The sequence below is a fragment of the Ranitomeya variabilis genome, chromosome 3 (genome assembly GCF_051348905.1).
Source record: "Ranitomeya variabilis isolate aRanVar5 chromosome 3, aRanVar5.hap1, whole genome shotgun sequence".
NCBI lineage: Eukaryota > Metazoa > Chordata > Amphibia > Anura > Dendrobatidae > Ranitomeya > Ranitomeya variabilis.
The window spans coordinates 444226394-444245782 of NC_135234.1; the positions used below are offsets into that span (position 1 = coordinate 444226394).

The 19389-nt window shown below is 44.0% G+C and overlaps 1 protein-coding gene across 4 annotated transcripts in view; it reads right to left on the bottom strand.

Annotated features, from left to right (window-relative positions):
* EIF4H (eukaryotic translation initiation factor 4H) overlaps positions 1 to 19389 on the bottom strand; it is a 61519-nt gene that overhangs the window by 30712 nt on the left and 11418 nt on the right. For 2 of the 4 annotated variants that reach the window (XM_077296476.1, XM_077296477.1), the window contains exons 4-5: positions 12639 to 12738; positions 8286 to 8336 (exon numbers count right to left, since the gene is read on the bottom strand). In XM_077296476.1, the coding sequence (XP_077152591.1) occupies positions 8286 to 8336; positions 12639 to 12738 (151 nt within the window). The remainder of the gene's footprint in view (positions 1 to 8285; positions 8337 to 12638; positions 12739 to 19389) is intronic. The other 2 variants (XM_077296480.1, XM_077296478.1) reach the window with 1 other exon arrangement.

A 19389-nucleotide genomic window follows, 5' to 3' on the forward strand; every position in this document is an offset into this window, starting at 1 on the left:
CCCCGCAGTGAGAATAAATCAGAAGACACTGCAGGGCTGGGATTCACAGGCAGGGCAGCCGCACAGGCGCAGTCAGCTAGACTGCATATGAGGACAGACTGGCAGCGCTCACTGCGCCTGCCCAAGGCAGGAGAAAAGAGTGCAGGCACCGGCTCATTTCAAAACAGCGATGAGGAGGCGGCGCCAAGAGGATTTGAGTGACGGCTGTGTGGCGTCTGCAGCAGGGGGGCTGCTCCAGGACTGAAGGAAGGTAGTTGGGACAAATTACAAAACGGATTATTTCTGCAGTTACAGCACCAATAACCAAAAGAGCCACCTTGTCAGAATGCAGCATTACTGCTGCACAAGGTGGCTCTTTTAGTTAAAAACACCTGGGATGGGGGGGGGGGGGGGGGGGGGTTGGGTGACAGGTTCCCTTTAAGAATGGTGCATGAAACATCAGTCTTAATTTTTGCCAAAAATTTTACTCCAATAAGAGTCTGTCTTGATAAACTGGGGCTTTGGAGTCTACAAACAGCGCCATGTTTTTTTCAAACTATATAAAACAAGAAAGCCTGGCTTAAACAAAAGGACATTTTATGATGATTGCTTCCTTTGCCTATATTCCTACAGATTCTGTCGTAGTACACACAGCAAAACTAAGAAGCGAGCTGTACAAAACAAGAACTGTGCGCTCCATAAGTGGAAAAGTGTCTTTTAATTCAATATGCACTTTTCTTTCAAATTGTATTTGAACCATATTGAAACAGTGCCTTGAAAAAGTATTCATACCACTTGAACTTTTCACAACAAAGTAGCAAGCAAAGGTAAATGCAAATCTCCCTGAACAGGTTCAATCTGGTCAGAGAGCAATCCGTGGAATTCACTAGAGAAGGATAGGAGGACGATCTCATTAAGAATAAAAGGTGGAAACTACCTTGGGAAGGAAAAAAGAGCACTGCCCGCAAAACTACATTATCCTGATGTAGAATAAGGAAGGAAAAGAGACAAGAGAGTGCTGTCAGCTCTGACACCCACATGATGGAAGTAATGGCCACGAGAGAAAACACCATCCATGATAGGAAAAACAGAGACTTCTCTAAGCGGTTCAAAATGGGGGGAACACTTGAGAGCATCCTGAACCAGGTTAAGGTCCCAGGGCAATATGGGGGAGTCGCATGAGCCACTCCCTGAAGCCAAGTACTTTTGGAAAAGAGCACACAACGCTGAAACTTGGCCCTTCAGCGAGTCGAGAGCAAGTCCTGCATCTAATCCTGCATGAAGTAAGGCCAGAAAAGAAGGAAAAAAAAAAAAGGCCATAGGCACAGTCCAACACACCAACAAAAGAATGCTTTCCATGTCCGATCGTAGACTTGAGATGGTGTAGGCCTCAGACCTTGGATCATCGTCTGAATCACATGGCTCAAGAATCCGGACTGTCTTAGAACCACACTTTCAACAGCCATGCGATCAAATCGAGCGACCGAAAATTCTGGTGGCAGATGAAACCCTGAATAAGGAGATCTAGTCTGTCCGGGAGTCTGCGAGTACATTGACAACCTCTGCATACCAGGCCCTCTTGGACCAATATGTTGCTCTTAGGGTAACCAGCACCCATACTGCTTTGATTTTCTATATAAAAGGAGCGTGGTGCGTTTATCCAAACGCACCACGCGTTTACAATAGCCTGGCAAGAAGCGGCGGTAACAGATAAGGAAGCACGAACTAAGATCAGGGTATCACCAGAGCGTCAATGTCCTCCGCGAGAGAGTCGCAGGATCTGAAGGCAAACTGTGGGACCTCTATTATGTTCATCCAGGACGCCATAAGGTCCAAGTCCGGAGTGCTCCACAGGAGACAAATCTGCTGGAAGATGTCCTGATGTAGCGACATGTCTCCTACTCAACTGAGAAAGAAGGCGGCCAAATTGTCTACGCCGGAGACGTGAACTATCGATAATGTCGATACATTGTTTTCTGCCCAGTGAAGAATCTTGAAGACTTCAGCCATGGCCACAAGACTGGTGGTTGACATACCTCACTGCTGTAGCACCGTCGGTCTGGATGCAAACTGTTAGGCCCCTGAGAAGGTCCTGCCAGTGGAAAAGGGACAATAGAATGGCTCCGATCTCAAGAAAGTTGATTGGCATTGAAGACTCCTCTGGCGACCAGCTACCCTGGACCGTGAGATTCCATTCTGAAATTGCGAAGAAGGACCATTTCACTCCGTAGCTTGGAGATGCACGATGGGTCGAACCATCCATTCCTACTTTGGAACTACAAAGAGGTTTGAATAGAAACCTGTAAAAAAGTTCCTGAGGTGCCTGATTACAGGAACAAGGATATGGCTGCATAGATCTCAAAAACCAGGGAGGGGTCCCTTTGGGGAGTGAGGTTTTTTTTCGGGATATGAAAAAACGGGTCTCTGGGCAGTAAAGTGAACTCTATGGCTACTTTCACATTTGCGTTGTTGGGTGCAGCGTCGGCGACGCAACCAACAACGCATGTACACAACGCAGCGATTTGCGACGCATGCGTTGTCATAAGATCCTACAGATCGGGACTTTCGGCGCAGGGAGAACGCTACAAGTAGCGTACCCTGCGCCCTGTCTTGTGAGTCTATATGACGCATGCGTCGTAAAACGCAGTACAACGCATACCGGCGCATGTCCATGCGCCCCCCATGTTAAAGATAGGGGTGCATGACGCATGCGTCGGTATGCGTCGATGACGCTGCGCCCAACAACGCAAATGTGAACGTAGCCCAACTTGTATCCTCCTGACCCAGTCATCCTTGTCAGAGGTGAGCCAGGCGTCACTGCAAAAGACGACCGCCCACCGAGGGACTCCCTGGGCAGAAAAAAAAAAAAAAAAGTTGAATCTGCTAGGTCTACTCCTAGAGAATCTGCCTTACGCCTTGCGGGGCGCCACGAAAGAGTCAGCTTGAAGGAAGGCCTTCTTTTCTGCTGTGCCTGCAGCCTCTCCGGACGGGAGGAATCCTCCATAGACGAAATGGTCAAAATCTGCATTTGTGGGGAGGGCACAGAGATTTAGCTTGAGGGAGATTAGAACTCTTCTGGTTCTGCAGTTGGCCACTATGTTCCTGGATGCTTGACCTGCACAGGCGGCAGCTTCCAGAGAGGTGGCCAATACATATTTTCCAGTTTGCAAGATCTGGTCCACCAAGTCGGCTAACTCGTCAGGTGCAGCTCCTGCAACGATGCCCTGACGGAGTTGCAGAAATAGACTGACACGAATGTGGTGTCAAAGACAGAGAATACGGAAGAACCTGCAGCTTCAAAAGGTTAATTTGGCAAATGACTCCATGAGACTCTCATTGGGTTCTTTAAGAGAAGCCCTGTCCGAAAAGGTGCCCATAACACTAAGAGTCTAATTGACAATTACTATAACACTCTCCACTGTGTCTCATGTAAGAAGCTTAGTCAGGGTCCAGGTCCGACTCAGATTCAGAAAGAGTCAGACTCCGGGAACACTGACGTCTCTGGAGAAGATGACTAGGAAGAAGCTACCCGCCCAGAGGGACTGAGGGGGTGGGATGGAGAGGAGCGAGAAGAGGAACTGGATCGACTCTCCTGCCTTGCCCTCTTACAACCATTGCTGGCATCCTTAAGAGCATGTAGGGAAGGGCTATGGGATCCTCCAGAAAGGGGGGAGGGAGGGATGGGAAATTTTTCAAGTACAAGGGTCTGGGACACCTTGGTTAGATCCGCAACGGATTGAGAAAGAAGACGCTTAATCTGGGATCAGGGGGGCACTCTCTCCGTGAGCAATGGATGACTCCTGGGCAGTAACAGCAGAAGAATTGATATTGCTGCAATCTTGACAGAGGGGAAAAAAATCTGACCAGAACGGGGTCTGCATTTACAGGAAGAACACAGCTTTTCATGAGAGAAAAAGATTCCAGGACAAGAACACACTCTTTTTGGGTTAGGCATGATTGAAGAGAGGCAGGCTCACTAACTAATGTCAGAGGTTAGGGGACAGAAGAAAAAGGACTGTTGAGGCGAGTGTCAGTTTGCAAAGCAGAAGTTATCCCACAGGAAAGCAGAGGTCACACAAGCAGATCACAGGGTTCTGCAGAGATGAGGGGTCAGAATCGCTGGCTGGAGAGGTTCCTGTGCCGATCACTGGCTGGAGGGGCTACTATGCTGCAGAGCCGGAAAATGACGAGCGTGGGAGGACAACGCAGGCTCAATGAGAGAAAAGGGTGCGGCTACTGGCGCCACAGAAGGAGAAGGGGTGTGTTCAGGAGGAAGAGAGGGTGCGGGGCCAAACATGGTTAGGTTGCACTGAAGCTGGGGCCTCAAGTGAGAGGAGTGCGGCACAGAGGCCTTAGGCTGCTTTCACACTAGCGTCGGTACGGGCCTGTCGCAGTGCGTCGAGCCGACGTACAGACGCATGCTGTGAAATAAATGCCCGACGTGGGCAGCGGAAGCAGTCTTATGACGCTTCCGCTGCCCCATTGCAAGGTCCGGGGAGGAGGGGGCGGAGTTTCGGCCACGCATGCACGGTCGAAAATGGCGGACTCGACGCGCAAAAAAAAGTTACATGTAACGGTGTGGCAATACGTCGCAATGCATCGGTAATGTAAATCTATGGGGAAAAAAACGCATCCTGCAGACAACTTTGCAGGATGCGTTTTTTCTCCTGAACGACACATTGCAAAGGACGCTAGTGTGAAAGTAGTTTAACATGGTGACAAAAAGAGGCCTTAGTGGCCATGAACAGTTAGAAAAAAAAAAAAAACCCAAGCACTGAATGCACATAAAAACCCTAATAAAAACAAACCCCACCACAAAAGAACCACCCCAGTCTATGTGATACATCAGCAGTTCCTCCCTGATCCTTGCTATGAGCTCCTATAAAATAGCCTCCGGACGGGAGTGGGCCAGACACTCCACTGTATAGACTGGATAACTGTGGGGAAAAAAAAAAAAAAAAAAAAGAGGCACCACTTACAATAACAGTCGTCCAAAGCTAACAGAATTGTAGAATGTCTAACTCCTGACGCAGACCGGATCTGGTGGGAGAGTGGGGGGCCAGGACCAGTGTTCAGATCACCTGAACACTCTTGATGTGCTAGGGGCTGGGATTCTGCTGGATAGACAGATGAAGATATGGTGTATCAGTCCACGCCGTACTCTGTTTTTTTCTTACAGTGCGACTGTTCATACTCTATCCCTCCAAGGGCTAGAGGAAACCCTCATGAAAAATGCTAAAAAACGAGGTAGATATGGGTATTGTGAAAGACCCGTGTCCACCTCCTACTTGAAAAAAGGTAAACTTATTAACTTGGTGCCACTAGGTGGGGTGTTCACTGTTGAGCAGGAGCTGACGTTTTTGTGCATAGTGTCAGCCTCCTAGTTGAAGCAGCATATACCCATGGTTTCCTGTGTTCCCCAATGGAGAGATTTAGAAACGTGTTTTTTTTATTTTTAAAATATAAATCTTCAGAAAAATGTGATGTATATTTGTACTGAGCCCCCTACATAAAACCCTGAGTAACCAATTGCCTTTAGAAGCCACATAAGTAAATTGAGTCCACCTGTGTGTAATATTCTCAGTATAACTACAGCATCATAGAAACCAAGGAACACACCAGACAGGTCTGGGATAAAGTTGTGAAGAAATGTAAAGCAGGGTTAGGTTATAAAAAATAGCCCAAGCTCTGAACATCTCACTGAGCATTGTTCAATAACCATGGACCCTCTCTAGGCTATTAATATCTGCCCTCAGTCACTGGCTTTACCACTCTGGCGGAGAAAATTGCGCGTGAGCCCACGCCAATATTTTCCGCGATTTAACCCTTTATTTTACAAGCTACAGTGCCCATATTTTGCACATGCACACTACTAACATTAGTAGTGTGGAATATGCAAAAAAAAAAAAAAAAAAAGGGATATGAGATGGTTTACTGTATGTAAACCATGTCTCATATGTCGGGTTTGTGAAGGAGAAATGAAAAGCCGGCAATTGAATTACCGGCTTTTCTATAGAACACGCTGCGTATTTCTCGCAAGTCACACTGCTGGTCCGTGTGTAATCCGTATTTTTCTCGCCCCATAGACTTTCATTGGCGATTTTTTTTGCGCATTACGGTGACAAACGCAGTATGCTGCGATTTTGTACGGCCGTAGAAGACCGTATAAAACGGATCAGTAAAATACGGCTGATAGGAGCTGGGACATAGAGAATCATTGGGCCGTGTGTTATGCGTATTTTACGGGTGTATTTTCTGCGCTCATACGTCCGTAAAACTCGCCAGTGTGACGCCGGCCTAAGACTGCTTTATGCAAACTGCAAGTCTGCGCTGTCAGATGAGACCCAAGAAGAACATTTTGAGCTGGTGCTCCGGGACGGCCTGTGTGTGTGTGTGGGGGGGTTCTGCATGTGGTGCTCTGACCCCTCACTGACCTGCCCCCTAGTTTACATTATGAATAAATGCACATACTGAAAAAAATCAAAAACAAAAAAAACACACCCTTCTGCAGGCAAGCGCCGGCCGTGCCATATTTGCATGTTTATGGTGTTAATAAAATGTTCTTGAGGCTATCCTGAGTATAATATAATTATATATATACAGACATATAAAAAAAATTTGAAATGGCGCCCACCATGCCGGTACAGTAGCAGCTATCAGTGTATATACAGGTGATCTGATAGCGGCTATTGCACAGACGCATTTTCGATTTTTTTTTTTTTTTTTTTAATACTCAGGATAACCTCAAGGACACTTAATAATAATTTTAGTAACACAGTAAGAGTAAGTTCACACAGGGCGCTTTTTTTGCTGCTTTTTTATGCTATTTTCAGATGCTTTTTACAATACCAGCAAAGCCTATGAGATTTCAGAAATCTCATGCATACACTTTTTTGTGTGATCAGTATTTTGTGCTTTGCTGCCTTTTTCGGACATAGGGCATGTCACTTCATGTCACTTTTCAGCGTTTCTCACCCATTCACTTGAATGGGTGTTGAAAAAACGCTGCAAAAATGCAGGTATTTTTTGCTGCTGAAAATTCAAGGACATTAGCATGGACAAAGGGGGAAAAAAACGCACCAAAAAAACCGCACCTAAACCTGCGTTTTTGACGCCCTGTGTGAACTTACCCTCAACATGCGATTAGGGTAAGTTCACAAAAGGCGTTTTTGCTGCTTTTTTTCTGCAGCAAAACCTGACCTTCTTGGCAGGAAAGATGCGTAAAAACAGCAAGTTTAGGTGCATTTTTTCTCTTTGTCCATGCTAATGTCCTTGAATTTTAAGCAGCAAAAACACATCAAATAATGATACCTGCGTTTTTTCAACACCCATTGAAGTTAATGGGTGAAAAACGCTGAAAAAGCGCAGCAAAAACACTGAATGAAGTGACATGCTCTATGTCCAAAAAAAGCAGCAAAGCACAAAATACTGATCACACAAAAAACCAATGTGTGCGCATGAGATTTCTGAAATCTCAAAGGCTTTGCTGGTATTGTAAAAAGCAGCTGAAAATTAGCATAAAAAACGTAGCAAAACGCCCTGTGTGAACTTACCCTTATGCTGCAGCACAGCCGGCCGGCAGAAGGTTTTTTTTTTTAATATGTACATTTATTCATTATGTAAACTAGGGGGCAGGTCAGTGAGGGATCAGTCACCTGTCAGCTGTCTACATTATGAATACATAAGCAGAGCACCCCATGAAGACCCCCACAGGTCGCTCTGAACCACGAGCATATCATTAACACAAAACAGAACAAAAAGATTAACAAACAATTACAAGATAGATTTCATCATCCCAAGTATCATTTTAATCAGTATAAAGGCGCCGACCTGACACTGTCTGTAGGTTACTGTGCACAATCATGCTGACAGGTTCCCTTTGTTTGTGGTATCACTTGAAAAAAAAAAAATGTGGAAAACTTCACAGGGTAGGAATACTTTTTCAAGGCACTGTACACGTCATTTTCATATTTTTCTTTTTATTAAAGCAGAGACTAAAGTAATCGTTTTAAGTAGCAGAGAACAAAAGAGACAACAAAAGTGTGCACAAAACAATTACTTATGAAAAAACGAGCAGGTAAGAAAGTCAATTTTTCAAAAGTAGTTGGCGTTAGTGTAAAAAGAAAGAAGAAAAAAAAAAAAAAAAAAAAAATATATATATATATATATATATATATATATATATATATATATATATATATATATATATATATATATATATATATATATATATATAACAGCTGGACGACCCCCCGCACCATGAAAAACCAGTGAAAGCCCTAAGGAAAAATAAACATAACCTTTACCAGAATTGAAGTCATCTCGTGAACCTCCTCTAGAGCCGTAACTATCGTTTCCTGAAAAATAAGGTAACAGCAACATGAAATCGAAAACTGAGAAAACCAAACATTACAGGATGAGGTGGAAAACCCGATACCCATCCACAACAGCGACAAAACCTCCATAAAAATACAATTCTCCACTAAGAGGAGTAGTCAAGAGCCACCTACACCCAAACACCTACAAATTATTCTTCGTCAGCAGCGACCAGTGATGAATGCAGTCATTTTATTCCATTAACGGGAACAGAAAATCACTACATGCTTCTGCCGGTAGACCACAACATCACAGAAATACCTCCCCAAGGTGCACATTTCCACATTGAATTGTAAGAACAGGATTAATAATCCAATTAATTTCTTAACATTCCATCTATTCAACTAGTGATTGCATGTGATAACTATTCACCAGTGACAAAAAATAAAAAATATATAAAAATGCATTGTGTATTATATTGCCATTTGGAAAACATGACTGAGTAAATAAACAAACAAAAAAAAATAATAAAAATGGTCAATGGTTTCACTAAAAAGCTGCAATGGGTATGCAATGTAGTGTCCCCTTAGGCGAAGTATACAGACATTACACGCCATGAAATATACTGGGATTTTTATTCTCATGGATTTTGTGTCAAGAAAAAACCTTGGCAGGAGATCAGAGGCACAGTATGGATGTATAGACTGGGCGCTGAAAGACAGTTCTGCATTACAGCCTACAAATTCATTTATACGCTGTAGTAATGTTACAGTGAGAAATCATCATAACACTAGAATTAAAAACTAATCACCATTGAAGGGGAAGTCTGATGGTATGATATTGATGACCTTTCCTTAGGATAGGTCACAAGCCAGTTCAGGATCGGGCAAATTACACTCATTCCTGACCAGGCCCATTTTCAGTCATTCATACATGCGGTTTATAGAGAACTTTTTTCTCGCTCGGATATTCAAATATCTTTTGTTTTTGTTTTAATGTGATTTTTTACGGATATCGGTGGAGGAAAAAAAAAAAAAGTCTTCACATTTTTATGACCATAAAGAAGGTCTAAAAACAAATTTAAAAAATGATTTTTTAGGCTGGTTTCAGACTTGCGTATGGGAGTGATGCGGATGGTAGCGTACTTCCTCCCTGACACCACGCCTACGCCTCCTTGCGTCCTGCATACCTATCTTTAACATTGGGTACGCAGGGACGCACGCTGTATGCGGATGCCTCCGCATACGCAGTTTTGGCGCTGCGCCGACCGTAACAAAATGCAGCATGTTGCATCTGGTGCAGCGCACCAATGTTAAAGATAGGTATGCAGGCACTGCAGGACGTGTAGGCGGAGCGTAGGCGTGGTTTCAGGGAGGAAGAAGAGAGGAAGTAAGCTGCCATCCGCAGCACTCCCGTACGCAAGTCTGAAAACAGACGGATATGACATGGATCTTTATTTTCCCAAGAGGTTAACAGGGCTAGTAACAGCAGTTTGGATTGACAGTGGTTTTTTTCCCTACTTTTCATTTATTTAACATATTAAAATTCTGATTTTCCCCTGAACCTGGGACTGGTATATTAGTCATAGTCATGGTGGAAATGCAGTCTCCTGGCAGCATAGGAGAGCTGTAGGGGTGGGGGTCTTCTAGGACACGGCATCTCCTGCTCCCTTCCTCCATCCAGTGATGAAGGAAGAGAAAGGAAGGAAGGAAGAGAAAGGAAGAGAAAGGAAGAGAAAGGAAGGAAGGAAGAGAAAGGAAGGAAGGAAGAGAAAGGAAGGAAGGAAGAGAAAGGAAGGAAGGAAGAGAAAGGAAGGAAGGAAGGAAGGAAGGAAGAGAAAGGAAGGAAGGAAGGAAGGAAGGAAGGAAGAGAAAGGAAGGAAGGAAGAGAAAGGAAGGAAGGAAGGAAGAGAAAGGAAGGAAGGAAGAGAAAGGAAGGAAGGAAGAGAAAGGAAGGAAGGAAGGAAGAGAAAGGAAGGAAGGAAGAGAAAGGAAGGAAGGAAGAGAAAGGAAGGAAGAGAAAGGAAGGAAGGAAGGAAGGAAGGAAGAGAAAGGAAGAGAAAGGAAGGAAGGAAGGAAGGAAGAGAAAGGAAGGAAGGAAGAGAAAGGAAGGAAGGAAGGAAGGAAGGAAGGAAGAGAAAGGAAGGAAGAGAAAGGAAGAGAAAGGAAGGAAGGAAGAGAAAGGAAGGAAGGAAGGAAGAGAAAGAAGGAAGGAAGGAAGAGAAAGGAAGGAAGGAAGGAAGGAAGGAAGGAAGAGAAAGGAAGGAAGAGAAAGGAAGGAAGGAAGGAAGGAAGAGAAAGGAAGGAAGGAAGGAAGAGAAAGGAAGGAAGGAAGAGAAAGGAAGGAAGGAAGGAAGGAAGAGAAAGGAAGGAAGGAAGGAAGGAAGGAAGGAAGGAAGGAAGGAAGAGAAAGGAAGGAAGGAAGGAAGGAAGAGAAAGGAAGGAAGGAAGAGAAAGGAAGGAAGGAAGGAAGGAAGAGAAAGGAAGGAAGGAAGGAAGGAAGGAAGGAAGGAAGAGAAAGGAAGGAAGGAAGGAAGAGAAAGGAAGGAAGAGAAAGGAAGGAAGGAAGGAAGGAAGAGAAAGGAAGGAAGAGAAAGGAAGAGAAAGGAAGGAAGGAAGGAAGGAAGAGAAAGGAAGGAAGGAAGGAAGGAAGAGAAAGGAAGGAAGAGAAAGGAAGAGAAAGGAAGGAAGGAAGGAAGGAAGAGAAAGGAAGGAAGGAAGGAAGAGAAAGGAAGGAAGAGAAAGGAAGGAAGGAAGGAAGGAAGAGAAAGGAAGGAAGGAAGGAAGGAAGGAAGAGAAAGGAAGGAAGGAAGAGAAAGGAAGAGAAAGGAAGAGAAAGGAAGGAAGGAAGAGAAAGGAAGGAAGGAAGGAAGGAAGGAAGAGAAAGGAAGGAAGGAAGGAAGGAAGAGAAAGGAAGGAAGGAAGAGAAAGGAAGGAAGGAAGGAAGAGAAAGGAAGGAAGGAAGAGAAAGGAAGGAAGGAAGGAAGGAAGGAAGGAAGGAAGGAAGGAAGGAAGAGAAAGGAAGGAAGGAAGAGAAAGGAAGGAAGGAAGGAAGAGAAAGGAAGGAAGGAAGAGAAAGGAAGGAAGAGAAAGGAAGGAAGGAAGGAAGGAAGGAAGGAAGAGAAAGGAAGGAAGGAAGGAAGGAAGGAAGAGAAAGGAAGGAAGGAAGAGAAAGGAAGGAAGAGAAAGGAAGGAAGAGAAAGGAAGGAAGGAAGAGAAAGGAAGGAAGGAAGAGAAAGGAAGGAAGGAAGAGAAAGGAAGGAAGGAAGAGAAAGGAAGGAAGGAAGAGAAAGGAAGGAAGGAAGAGAAAGGAAGGAAGGAAGAGAAAGGAAGGAAGGAAGAGAAAGGAAGGAAGGAAGAGAAAGGAAGGAAGGAAGAGAAAGGAAGGAAGAGAAAGGAAGGAAGGAAGAGAAAGGAAGGAAGGAAGGAAGAGAAAGGAAGAGAAAGGAAGGAAGGAAGGAAAAGAAAGGAAGGAAGGAAGGAAGAGAAAGGAAGGAAGGAAGGAAGGAAGAGAAAGGAAGGAAGGAAGGAAGGAAGAGAAAGGAAGGAAGGAAGGAAGAGAAAGGAAGGAAGGAAGGAAGAGAAAGGAAGGAAGGAAGGAAGAGAAAGGAAGGAAGGAAGGAAGAGAAAGGAAGGAAGGAAGGAAGAGAAAGGAAGGAAGAGAAAGGAAGGAAGAGAAAGGAAGGAAGAGAAAGGAAGGAAGAGAAAGAAGGAAGTGCTTCCCATTACTTGTTCAGAGTTGGGTACACAGCGATCAAGAACATAAAGACTGTAACAAACAGTCCCTTCTTTTTCTAAGAGGAGGTTTGCTACCTTAGACAGCGGACTCCCTGCTTCTGCACAATCATATGTAGCAAAATTTATAATGTAGGATGTGGACCTCCAGATATTTAAAGTCCAAGGGAAGTCTGCAAGTAGTTAAAATCAAGATTGGGGTGTCAGGCACTCGATTACCAATTTTCAGCCTCAGTCTAATGTAAACAGGGAATAGAGTAGAAAGCACAGCTACATTCACACTGTAGAGGCCATTGCAGAGAAATGCAGCTCAGGTTCTATTTAATCGAATAGGATTTCTCTTCAACGGCCTCTACACGGCCAACAGAGCAGAGCTGCTCTGGCTCCAATCATAGTTTACATCTAGCAGTAGATGAAAGAAGCTGATCTGTGGTGGGGAAAGTGAGATGTCAGATTCTCAACGATCACATATTCTGGCCTATTGTAATGATAGGTCATCAATATTATAAGGCTGGACAACCCCTTTAAAACACTAAGTACTAAAGCAGCAGTTCCTGAGAACACAGAGAACATATTGGCCATAAGCAAAAAGACATTTGCTAAAATTACCTCCTCTGTCATCAGATCCACCTTTCCTGAACCCAAAGCCACCTTTGTCTTGTTTTCTGCCTTCTGCTATATCCACTCGCAAAGAACGTTCCCCTAAAAGCTAATAGAAAAGGAGCGAAAAGTGACAAATGTTAGAATCATATGAACCTTGAAATGTGTGTTCTGGGATTTAAAAAGAATAAAACAATTGTAATAGCTGAGAATATATTATTGCGCAAAAACAAATAGAAACTAATACCTGTTGAATCCTGTGCAGCAACAATACCAATTTCCTAACAAGTCTTCCCCATAGCACAACTGTTAGAAAATAAGGCATGAAACTGCTGAGATCAGCGATTGGCAACAGCAGTCCAGTGATGAGCAGGGAAGTGAATAATGGCCACCAGAGGCTTGCTGCCAAATTGGCAGTGGAGCTAATGAGAAATAGATTCTATATACACACACATACAAACAGCGCATATAAAAAATATAAATACCCCTGTTAAAATGCCAGGTTCTTGTCATGTAAAAAAAAAAAAAAAAAAAAAAAAAGTGTACATTTCAAAACTTTTCTACCGTCAATGTCAATCTTTTTGGGTAATAGTCCATCAGCATGGCACATCTAGAAATGGGAATCTTAGCCCATATCTCGTTGGAGTAGCTCTCCAGATGTCAGATTGTGAGGACATCTCCTGTGAGCCTAACACTCTGAAAATGGTAGAGACCAACAAAGCAGGAGAAAGCTGAAGAAAGCTGAACGTAGACCAACTTGAAAACGCTTTGCTCTTTCCTCAGTTCAAAATGGACTGTATTTTTCAGACTATAAGACACTTTTTTCCTTCAAAAATGTGGAGGAAAATGTTGGACGCGTCTTATAGTCTGGATGTACCAGCTGTGGCTGTGGTGGGGGAGCACGAGAAGCAGCGGGTCACGGGGCCGGAGCCCGCTGTTGCGGCTATCTCCTGTGCTCGCTGCTAAAGAGAAATGAATATTCACTGCATTCCACGCCCATGGGTGTGGAGTGCAATGAATATTCATTTCTCTTTCGCATCCTGGTATGCATGGCCCCCAGCCCCATCCTGGTATGCATGGCCCCATCAGAAAAACAAATACAAAACAAAAAAAAAAATCATTACACTTACCTTTCCGGCGCTCCCCGAGTCCTGCTCCGTTGCCAGCAGCTGCTTTATACTTGTAAGCAGCACATGGCAAGGACGTCATGCGCTGCTTCAAAGTCGAAGAGCGGCTGCTGGAATACTCACTGCTACGCATGCCGGGACTGTGTGCGTAGAGAACAGTGAGTATTCAATACTCTTCAATAGCGCGCACAGTGTCAGCCGTAGCCTTCCTGCAGCTGCCACGTGAGCCGCTACTAAAAGAAATGAATATTCACCACATTCCATGCCCTTGAGAGTGGAATGCGGTGAATATTCATTTCCCTTAAGTAGCGGCACACGTGACCGCCCACTGGCAGCTGCAGGAAGCTGGCGGCTGACACTGTGCGCGCTAACGAAGAGCAATGAATGCTCATTGCTCTCCATGCACACAGTCCCGACGTGCACAGCAGTGAGTATTTTGGCAGCGGCCCTTCGGCTTGCAAGTAGCGCATGAGGTATCTGTCATGCGCCGATTACAGGCATAAAGCAGCTGCTGGCATTGGAACAAGATGCTGCGAGGGAGCGCCGGGAAGGTAAGTGTAATGTTTTTTTTTTAAATGTTTATGATGGGGCCATGCATGCCAAGATAAGGATGTAGCCATGCATACTAGGACAAGATGGGGCCCCTGCAAAACAGGATGGGGATAAAGGGGACAATTCCTACCAGGCTAGAGATGAGGGGACCATTCCTACCAGGCTAGAGATGAGGGGGCCAAGCACGCCAGGCTAGGGATGAGGGGGCCAAGCACGCCAGGCTAGGGATGAGGGGGCCAAGCACGCCAGGCTAGGGATGAGGGGGCCAAGCACGCAAGGATGAGGGGGCCATGTACACAAGGATAGGGGTTGGGGGGGGGGGGGGGGGGGGTCATGCATGCAAGGATAGGGATGAGGGGGGTCAAGCATACCAGGTTAGGGATGAGAGGGGCATGCATACCAGGATAGGGATGAGAGGGGCATGCATACCAGGATAGGGATGAGAGGGCCATGCATACCAGGATAGGAATGAGGGGCCATGCAAACCAAGATAGGGGATATTAAGTACAGAATTGACCACATTTTTTGCTTCAATTTTTTTTCTCCAAATATCCTCCTCTAAAGCCTAGGTGCGTCTTATGGTCCGGTGCGTCTTATAGTCTGAAAAATACGGTAATTAAGAAATGGCAGTTAACAGGAACAGGAGATCAAGATAAGGTCTGGAAGACCTAGAAAAATTTCAGTGAAAGCTGCTCGTAGTATTGCTAGAGAGGCAAATCAGAACTCCCGCTTGACTGCAAAAGACCTTCAGAAATCTTTAGAAGACTCTACAGTTGTGGTACATAGTCCATTGTTCTACACTTCAGAGACACCAGCACAAATATGGCCTTCATGGAACAATCATCAGACGAAAACCTCTCCCTCCTGCTTCCGCACCATAAAATTCAGCGTCATAAGTATAAGAAAGAACATCTAAACAAGCCTCATGCATTTTGGTGCTAAATCATGTATTTCAGAGATTTACACAAATCCCAGTGTAAGCACTCAGCGCTAAATAAACATGAGCCAAGCCTTACTATGATTTTCAGGAGTCCGAATGAACAAATCAGCAGGTCAAGAACTGGTTTTATTTCTTACACCGTTCCTTGTGCGGTAAAAGTAATTAGACAACTTTATTCTTCGGGTTTGTGTGATTATATAGATACCGATTTATTATGTTTGGCTACTGTCACACAGATTTTTGTTGTTGCAAAAACTAGTTTTTGCATCGCCATATTTTGAGAGCTATACTTTCTATAGTTCTGCTGACAGTCACGTGACAGCTTGTTTTTTTTTGAGGGACAAGTTGACCTTTTATTGGTACCATTTTCGGGCACATGAAATTTTTTGATCGCTTTCTATTTTGATTTTTGGGAGGCAAAATAAAAAAAAAAAAATTTAGGAATTGTTTTTTGGGGGGACAATGATGTTTTCAGTTATACCATTTTCATTTACATTTGATGTTTTGATGTGTTTCAATCCACTTTTTGGTGGTATGATGAAAAAGCATAGTGTCGCCTCCTAGTGGACAGCAGCATAACACCCATGGTCCTGTGTCCCCCAATGAGGCGACAGAGTAAAGCAGTTTTTTACTATGTTTATTTTTCAACGGGGTTCACTGAAAAGGGTTAAATGCGAGTCTTACAGATCAGACAGCGGTAATACAAAATGTACTTTGTTTATTAACTTTTACATAAATATACCCATTTATTGGTGTAATAATTGTTTTCTTTATTTTTTTGTATTTATTTTGTGATATTTTTAAAAAATTACTTTCACCTTTAAAAAAAAAAACAAAAAACTTATTACTCTGATCACTGGTATAATGTATTGCAATGCACCAGCAGTGTAAAGCAATGAATTATAGAATTATACCTGCGGTCAGTGCTATTCTGAGAGAAACCTCTTAGGCCATGCTGCTAACATGGTCTCAACAGGCCACCGTAGCTGGCAGACCCAGAGCTTGTCATGCCATAGCAACGATCGACCCTAGTGAGGACATCGAGGGGCCGCCGATCAGAAGGAAAAGGGAGACCCCTCCCACTCCAAACTTTCTAAAAGCTACGATTGCTATTGATCGCAGCATTTAGGGGAATAAATGACCCAGGACGGTGCGGGCACCACTCCTGGCCGTGACACCTGGGGCTCGACTTTCACTTAAGGCTACTTTCACACTAGCGTTTTTTTGTAATCCGTTGCAATCCGTCGTTTTGGGCAAAAACCGGATCCTGCAAATGTGCCCGCAGGATGCCCATACACTTGTATTAGCGACGGATGGCCACACGCCGCGTCCGTCGTGCAACGGATCCGTCTTTTTGGCGGACCGTCGTCATGAAAAAAACGTTCAAGGGAACGTTTTTTCGTACGTCGCGTTCACCATTTTCTACCGCGCATGAGCGGCCAGAACTCCGCCCCCTCCTCCCTGGACTTCAGAATGGGCCGCTGCCCACATCGTGCACAAATTTTACAACGTGCGTCGGTACGGCGGCCCGACGCTTAGCGACGGACCCGTACCGACGCAAGTGTGAAAGTAGCCTAAGCTGACAAATGGTGGATACCATGACCTGTAAGATTCTTCACCACATGCCGACTTATCATAATGGCTTATTTGATAAGCATCACCGACTCCTAGAATTACTAGCTCCAGGACGCCAATGGGCCTACATTTTCTTATATCAGACACATATGAACACTAAAGCAGTTGGTACGCTGATGAAAGTTGCTGTTGTACGAAGGAAACATCTACATCATTTGTACCGAGGTGTGGGGAGATGTAGCACTCTTTGGACCAAATTAAAATTACTTTAAATTTCATCCATTTGTGTGCCAAGTTTAATCCAGTTAGTGTATAAAAGGTCTGGGACCCTACTTGAGCACCAACAGGTTAGGTTGGGCCATGTTATACATGCTAAGCTGAGCACCAGGCAATCGTGCGGGCACTGCTCCTGTGTCCGCATGCTCACTATGATGCAAGTTTGTCATTTTGAAGGAACCCCTTTTCGACCATAACGTAAACTTACGTCAAATGTCGTGAAGGAGTTAAACCACTTCTTGAAGACAGTCTTCAACGTTCCGTAGTATATTTAATGCAATGAGATTTTCGGTGCCTTTCTCCAGATTGATAACTTTCAACAATAAAAGATCCCTTTGCGGTGTTGCAAGTTGTTTATTGACCATGGCTTGTGATGTAACATGCAATTAAGAAAATGTCAGGAAAAAGCTAACAAAACAGCTACACTTTATCTGGAGTTAAATTTGAATCACTTTACATGATGGCAGTTGTGTGCCGACTACTATTTAACACAAGGTTAAATGTGAATGGCTAAATGTGAACACAACCACATCCACAATTATAAGCGTGCGCACACTTACGCAGACATACTAGTTTAGTTTTGTAAGTTTTACCCTCAAATTGATTTCTGTTTGTTTCTTAATGTATTTGTATAAATAATGGGATAAATTAACAAGGTGGAAAGATAGGTTCTGAAATGATTCTTTACATGATATTCTAAAACTGATATTTTAACAGAGGTGTGTAGAATTTTTATATCCACTGTATACATACTAAGCACTGTGCAAAGATAGGCTGCAAAGTAACAGTGCTTTCAAAAATAGAAGTGGTAATTGATTAAAAAAAACTTAACTAAAAGCAAAGTGAAAGAACAAAAATATAAATAAAAAGAAATCTTTGGTGTGACCACCCTTATCCTTTAAAAACAGCATTAACTCTTCTTGGCACACTTGCACACAATTATTGAAGGAACTCCTGAGGGAGATTGTTCCAAACATCTTGGAGAACTAACCGCAGATCTTCTGTGGACGTGGACCTGTGCAAATCTTTCTGTCTCTTGATGTAATCCCACAAAAACTAGATTGGCCTCCCAAATCTTAAAGGACTCCTCGTCCTTCTTTACTCCGATGATGGTTCTAGGTGACAGGCCACATGTTTGGGGTCATTGTCTTGCCGCAGAATAAGTTTGGAACCAGAGGAGACCCTGATAGAATTGCATATGATGTGTAATTATCTGCCTGTATTTCTCACAATTGAGGACACAGTTAATCCTGACCAAAATCGCCAACTTCCATTTGCTAAAACACGGCTTCAAACTTGCATGAAACCTCCATCATGCATCACTGTTGCCTGCCCATATTACTGTACCGCTTCTCCAGCCCTTTGGTGAACATATTTTCTTCTGTTGCAGCCAAATAGTTCACATTTTCACTTATTAGTCCAGAGCAGCTGCTGCCATCTTTCTGCAACCCAGTCTTGCACAAAATTGAATTGTTGGCGCTGTTTTTCTGGCCGCAACTAGTCTATGAAGACCTCTTCTGGTTAGCCTCCGAACACTAGATGGAAGTAGCTGAATCCCACTGGTTGCTTCCAATTCTGTGCTGATGGAACTGCTGAACATTTTTCGTTTCAAAGGGAAGTATCATGTGTCATCTGCTGCACCAAGTATCCTTGGCTGAAAACTACATCTAGCCCTTAACATTGCCCATTTTTTGGACCATCTTCAAAAACGTTTGAACAGGACAGCTTGAAACTCCAGTCTAGTGTGATTTTTTTTTTGCCTCAGACAATGCTGATGCAGTATCACTACATTGTGTCTCGCTTCTGTGCTCGGTCTTGCCATTGTGACCGACATGACATGGTCCTTCACAACCTCACTTTTGTAGCAGAGTTTGGCTGTTCCTCACCAGATTCTAAGCCTCCTACACAGCAGTTTCAGTTAACTGCTGTATTTTAACTTGAATTATCATCATTGGTTTGGTAGAATTACTCATACACCTGACTATAGTATTATTATTTATTGTTATAACGCCATTTATTCCATGGCGCTTTACATGTGAGGAGGAGTATACATAATAAAAACAAGTACAATAATCTTAAACAGTACAAGTCATAACTGGTACAGGAGGAGAGAGGACCCTGCCCGCGAAGGCTCACAATCTACAAGGGATGGGTGAGAATACAGTAGGCGAGGATAGAGCTGGTCATGCAGCGGTTTGGTTGATCGGTGGTTACTGCAGGTTATAGGCTTGTTGGAAGAGGTGGGTCTTCAGGCTCTTTTTGAAGGTTTCGATGGTAGGCGAGAGTCTGA